Source organism: Kryptolebias marmoratus, linkage group LG6, assembly GCF_001649575.2.
Source record: "Kryptolebias marmoratus isolate JLee-2015 linkage group LG6, ASM164957v2, whole genome shotgun sequence".
In the NCBI taxonomy this organism is placed as follows: Eukaryota; Metazoa; Chordata; class Actinopteri; order Cyprinodontiformes; family Rivulidae; genus Kryptolebias; species Kryptolebias marmoratus.
In genome coordinates this window covers 21,804,605-21,810,465 of record NC_051435.1, presented here as the reverse complement: position 1 = coordinate 21,810,465, position 5,861 = coordinate 21,804,605, and the positions used below count along the sequence as shown (strand labels likewise).

Below are 5,861 nucleotides of genomic sequence, written 5' to 3'. Positions count from 1 at the left end.
GAGTCATCCGGAACACATACTCTGAGCATTAATTGATCACACAGAATCTTTGATTAAAACTTGCTTGCAAGGCAGCAGGCGATATGTGCTCTTTGAACGAACAGCCCAGCTTTCACAGTGTCAGGTGATAATAAATTGTTCTGATCAGAGGGGATGAAACTAAAAGATCAAACTGTAAAAGAAAGTAAATGACTGTAGAAAGTTTTTAACATTGCAGGGTCCTAATTCACTTTTAATCCATATTCTTATCTCACATAATGGACCCAGTTCTAATATTTTGTCTTAAACCTTCTCACCTTTTCCTGGGATTCTGCTGTCAGTTTGTCCATCTTTTGCTCATTTATCTCTAAAAAGAAATGAAATCTCAAATTCTGATGGGTGCATGTGTGTTCTGAAAGAGTACGTGTTGGGGAGGAGTTGAGCCGAGGTGGGGCCATGTGAGAGCAGCATTTATCTCACTTCTCCACACTGTGAGCTGGGATTCTTGACTCAGGCAGCTGTGGAAATGAGAAAACTGAGCTGCTACTTCAGGAAGCTCTCATTTACACACTTGAGGAAGAAACTTCAAAACCTGAATCGTCATTATGCTGGATGGCAAATGGCATTTTTTCTTTAGGCAAAAGGTAAATCATCAGGAGAACAGAATGAAGATTGGATTTTTTTTAGTTGCTGGATTTTTCTTTTAAATCTTCAGATTTTTTTTATTTTTTATTTATTTGACTGTCAAACTCTGACAACTTCTGGAAGGACAATGAATGTTTTGTCAAACACAACAATCAGGGCCCCAGAGCAGTCTCCACCTCTCTGTGGCCCCGGGTCTGTCCATGACTTACCCCACTGCCCTCCGGGGTTCAGCTTAAGCTCCCGCATAAACCCTGCACCGATGCTGAGCCTCCAGAGTGGACAGAGATTCACCAAGGTCCAGAAGGAGCTGAGCCCTGAGGAGCAGCAGGAGCTCAGACGAAAGATCAACAGCAGAGAGAGGAAGAGGATGCAGGACTTGAACATTGCCATGGATGCCCTGAGGGAGGTCATGGTGCCCTACGCCTCCTCTCCTTCTTCTGCCTCCTCGCAGTCCCACCAGTCTGGAGCCCCTCCAGGCCGGAGGCTCTCCAAGATCTCCACCCTGGTTCTGGCCAGGAACTACATCCTCCTTCTGGGTTCGTCTCTGCAGGAAATGCGGCGGCTGCTGGGGGAGGTAAGCGTCGGGATGGGCGTGAACACGGGACCAGTTCCCCAGCTGCTGTTCGCAGGAGGGTGGCCCCTCATGGCTGGACCCGGTCAGCTCCTTCTCACCCATGAGTCCCTCATGTCCTCAGCAGCTTCATCATCTTCCCCTCCCTCTGCTTCATCATCCTCCACAGCAGCTAAATGTGCCCTGGTTTCTCCGGGCCCCATGGAGGCCTCGCTGGCTCCAGTGCATTGGAGCTCGGTAGGGGCCACAGGACGGGCCCTCTGCCCCTGTGGAGTCTGCAGACTGCCCAGGTTCAGCCAGTCCAAAGCAGTCCCCAGATTCCCAAAATAACAAATCAAAGGGGAAGAGGATTTCTAAACAAAATGGACTCAATGTTTGCAACATTTTTTATATGAATTATTTTTCTAACATTTTAACATGTTTCAAATATTCTACTACATTACTGACCTTCATGTTTTATTTTGTTGAAAAGTTATGGAACTATTCTGTATTTTATTATCTCTACACCTAATAATCTTGGTTGCAAGTTGGAAATAATGTGATTACATTTTTCATGTTACAGAGAAACTAAGACGTCTTGATGATTACATTTTCTTGCATATTAAATCCAGACTGTGTGCCTAATGCTCATGTTAAATGACAACTACTGACTAACAATGAAAATATGTTTAAAAAGAGCCTAAAATAAGGCTAAAGGGCTTACATGAATCACAAAGTTTGCAATAGCTGAAGAAGAGAAACAACGATTTATCACTCTGCTGTTAAAGATGCACAATAGTTATCTTTTTTTCTTACAATAACTTGAAGAAATTTTAATTGTTGTTTTTTTCTGTATTTTTTTTTTATTCATGCACTATCAGTTAAAACTTGGCTTGATGAAGCAGATAAAATCAAAAATCTAACAGGAAATCCAGGTTTTAAGATACATTTTTATTTGACTGTTCAAATTAAATAACTCACATCAACTATGTCAATGTAAAAATTCAGTCAGTATGTGTATTAAAGCCATTAATTTTTTGCTTGTGCCTTATAGACAAACGCTTTCTTGTGTTATGATGTTTTATCATCCCACACACAACAAAACAGAGGAAGTGCTGAGAGCACCAAAGAAATGCACAGAAAACATGACAAAACAAAACAAAACCATTGACTAAAATATTGGGTATACATAGATATTCTTGAGAAGAATGTTTAGAGGATGTGCAATTACCCCTTGAATTAATAAAATAATTTTAAAAGCAGAAAGCCTTAAAAAATAACTTTAACATTATTGTAAATTTGGCCATATTTTATAGGATTACCTTCTTGGACATAAATGCAAAGTTGTTATCTTAGTCAGCAGTTAGACATGTCTCCACATTTTCTTTGCTGCTACAGACAATAAGGTCAATAAGTTGGACAGATATTGTACTTATTGTTATATATTGTATTGATAACCATGATGGCTGGAGATCTCCTTCCCACTGTTTTCTTAAAATAAATAAACAGTTAAACAACGACATATCCTCTTATTTAAAAAAAATGTTACATCTGCAACTTCCTTCAGTAATGTACCTACCTACAGATGTACAGCTCTTTCTGGAGTTCTTCTTTTAAACAATGGGCTTTGCTTATAAAAAAAATAATGACATGCAGCAGGAATGATTCAAGAGGAAGAACCACACACAGCAAGTATGTCCTTCGTACAAAAACAGAACCAAGAAGTGTCCACTTATCCACGCAGTTTATGAAGTTTATAAAATATCTGCATTGACTGGACCTTCTAGGTTTGTGTTTAGGTTGTATGGATGCCTGCAGAAACAAACTTCAGATCCTGCCCTCCTGCTCTTCCTATTTACAGCTCACCATTCCCCCAAGTTACAAAAACTGGGATGTGCACGACAGGCTAAAATGACACCAACCCCCCTGCACCACCGGTACTGTGGCATCAGTTTTGTTAAGAGTAGAGGCAGAGAACGGCAGGCGTATGGTGACAGGATCAGGATAAAACGAGACAGATGCGCAAAAACTGATAAAAATGACAGGGCCTTGGTTAAAAAAATTTGAACACATTTGCACCTTTTACCTACAAGGTTTTAAACTATAAGAATGTCTTTTTCTGTTAAGTTATTTGTTGTCTTTCACCCAAATAATTTCTAATTTACTTCAGCTGCTGACAAGATGCTGAAGTGAAAAGCACCTTATATACCCTCCACATCACCTCAATATAGCGAAACAGTCCTCATCTTTACCCCCATTCACTGCACCAACAAGCAAAAGATCAAAACCCACCCGTGTAATTACAGCTCCACAGAAAAAAGGGCTTTTGATTATTAGCCCCCTCTCACTCCTCCAACTTCAAATTCTTGATGTTTCTCTGTGTTAAGGAGCAGGGACGGGTGATTCGGTGCTACTCATTACACTCACTCTACAATATGTTCAAACGCCCAGAAAATGTGTTGCTCTGAATGGGGCTCACTCCTGCAAACTTGCCACCCCTCTGGAAGAAAGCCGGCACCTTTATTCTGAGAGAGCGTAAGAGGTGCTGGTGGGGAAGATATTCTCACCGCGAACCTGGCCCTCGGCGTGGCCCGCATGAATAATAATAATGAAAATAATCATAATCATAATGCTGATAAAATACTCAAAATAATTGCCACCCTGGAATAAGAGGATTATCGGGGGTAGATAGGTGAATGGTTGGCTGGTGAAAGCATCAGCACAAAAGGAGAGCTGGATGCTATTAAGTGAGATTAAGCTAAATAAGGCTTGATTTTCTTACACAGGAAAAATGAGGAAGGAGAAGAGGGTGAAACTGAAAGAGGAGAAGAAGTGGAGGAGGGGAGAGGCTGATTTATAGATCAAAGTAAGATGGCCAAACTTCATGTCTTTCATTTACATATAGCTGCTTTATGTCTCTGGAGGGATTAGCTACCTTGCTATTTTCGCCAGGTTGCTCTCTATTGTCCCACCTTTGCCCACCATCCTTTTCCTCCTGCTCTCAGGATGCTTCAGCCCTTCTTCGCTTTCATTTTTTTCTTCACATCAGGCTCCTTAATTTCTTCCCCCCTCTCATTCTCAGCTCTTTCTCTGTGGTCCTCTAAGAGGCTCTCACTTTCTTGTGTTTGGTGGCTCCATTGTTGCCGCAACGCAGGGGTCTGGTCAGTCTTTGTGTTAGCACTTTAACTCATCTCCATTTCATCACTGTTGTTCAATGGGGCGAGGGGAGCAGGGAAGACAATGTACGCGCAAAGACACACACACAGAGACACACACACACACGCATGAACGCTGTGAACAAAATGAAGAATAAAGTTGTTAAAGTGATATAGCACATCCCAAAACCTGTGAGGCAGAGCTTTCTGAAAACAGTTATTTTGAAATGAAGAATGAAACAGTTTATTTGATTTTTGTAGATTTGTTAAAAAAAAAAAACTGTTATAACAGTGAATGCAATGCAGTCGACAACACAATAAGTCAACAAGTGCTAACACACCACTTACTGGAGCATATAAATAAATGCCATAACAGGACAGTGATGACCTTTGCAAACAAGGTTTAAGTTTTTAAAGCTAAAGTACTTAAGGCAAATTTATCATAATTTTACTGCTCTCTCTACACAAACCTATACTCTACCTACACTTAAAATGAAATAAAAGACGCTGGTTGAAACTCCTGCGCCTGCTAATAGGCTGAAGCATCCTGAAACAACAAATCCATTTTCAACACGACGTCTGGACTTAACCCTCATTTAGCCGTGAATATCTGAGCTCCAGTTTGATTACTTTCAGTCCAGCAGTTTGGGATTTTGGCTTAAACTTTAGACCACTTCCAGTTGAAATCAGATGTTTACATACACTGTATAAAAAGGCACATAAGGATTTTTTTTTTTCCTCGCTGACATTAAATCTGACGTCGGTTAGAATGCCCCAAAATGTTTCTATTTGCTAAATGCCTGAATAATGACAGAGAAGTCTTCTTTAAATAATTTTCCATTACTTTTTTTTTTAAATCACACGTTGACATTCACTAACATTACTCTGTCTTTCAACAATATGGAAAAACCCAGATGAAGATGTCATGGCTTTGGGAGATTTTGATTGGTTAGTTGATAACATCTGAGTTAATTAGAGGCACACCTGTGGGTGTATTTTAAAGCACACCTGAAACACACTGCCTTTAATGTTTGACATTGGGGAAAAATCAAAAGAAGATATCCAAGATATCAGGAGGAGAATGGTTAAACCCCTAATCTCTGGTTCATCCTTGGGTACAATTTCCAGATGCTGAAGGCACCATGTTCATCTGTTCAAACATTTAAACACAAGAATAAACACCACAGGAATGCCATCCTACGGCTCAGGAAGGAGTTGGGTTCTGTGTTCCTGAGATGAACATGTTTTGGTGCAAAATGTGTTTATCAACGCAGAAACAAAAGAAAAAGACCTTGTGAAGATGCTGCTGAAGCTGATCAGAGAGTCTTTATCCACATAGAAACCAGTCCTGAACCAACATGGACTGAAATACATTCAGAGAGGAAAAAGTCCTTAATCCCAAAGCAAAATAAAAAATCCAGATTACAGTTTACAGATGCACACAGGAATAAAGACTTTCATATCTGGAGACATGCTTTGTGGTCTCATGAAACTAAAATTGAACTAGCTATATTGACCATTGTTACATTTGG

The 5,861-nt window shown here is 40.3% G+C and overlaps 1 protein-coding gene across 1 annotated transcript; it reads left to right on the top strand.

Annotated features, from left to right (window-relative positions):
- Positions 1 to 317: 317 nt before the first annotated feature.
- olig1 (oligodendrocyte transcription factor 1) lies at positions 318 to 2,674 on the top strand. Its single transcript, XM_017421130.3, has one exon. The coding sequence runs from the start codon at positions 752 to 754 to the stop codon at positions 1,523 to 1,525; it is 774 nt and encodes a 257-aa protein (XP_017276619.1). The 5' UTR covers positions 318 to 751; the 3' UTR covers positions 1,526 to 2,674.
- Positions 2,675 to 5,861: the final 3,187 nt, after the last annotated feature.

What these genes read in the sequence shown, in the direction of transcription:
- olig1 (XM_017421130.3), top strand. Translation starts at nt 752, where the DNA reads ATGAATGTTTTGTCAAACACAACAATCAGGGCCCCAGAGCAGTCTCCA.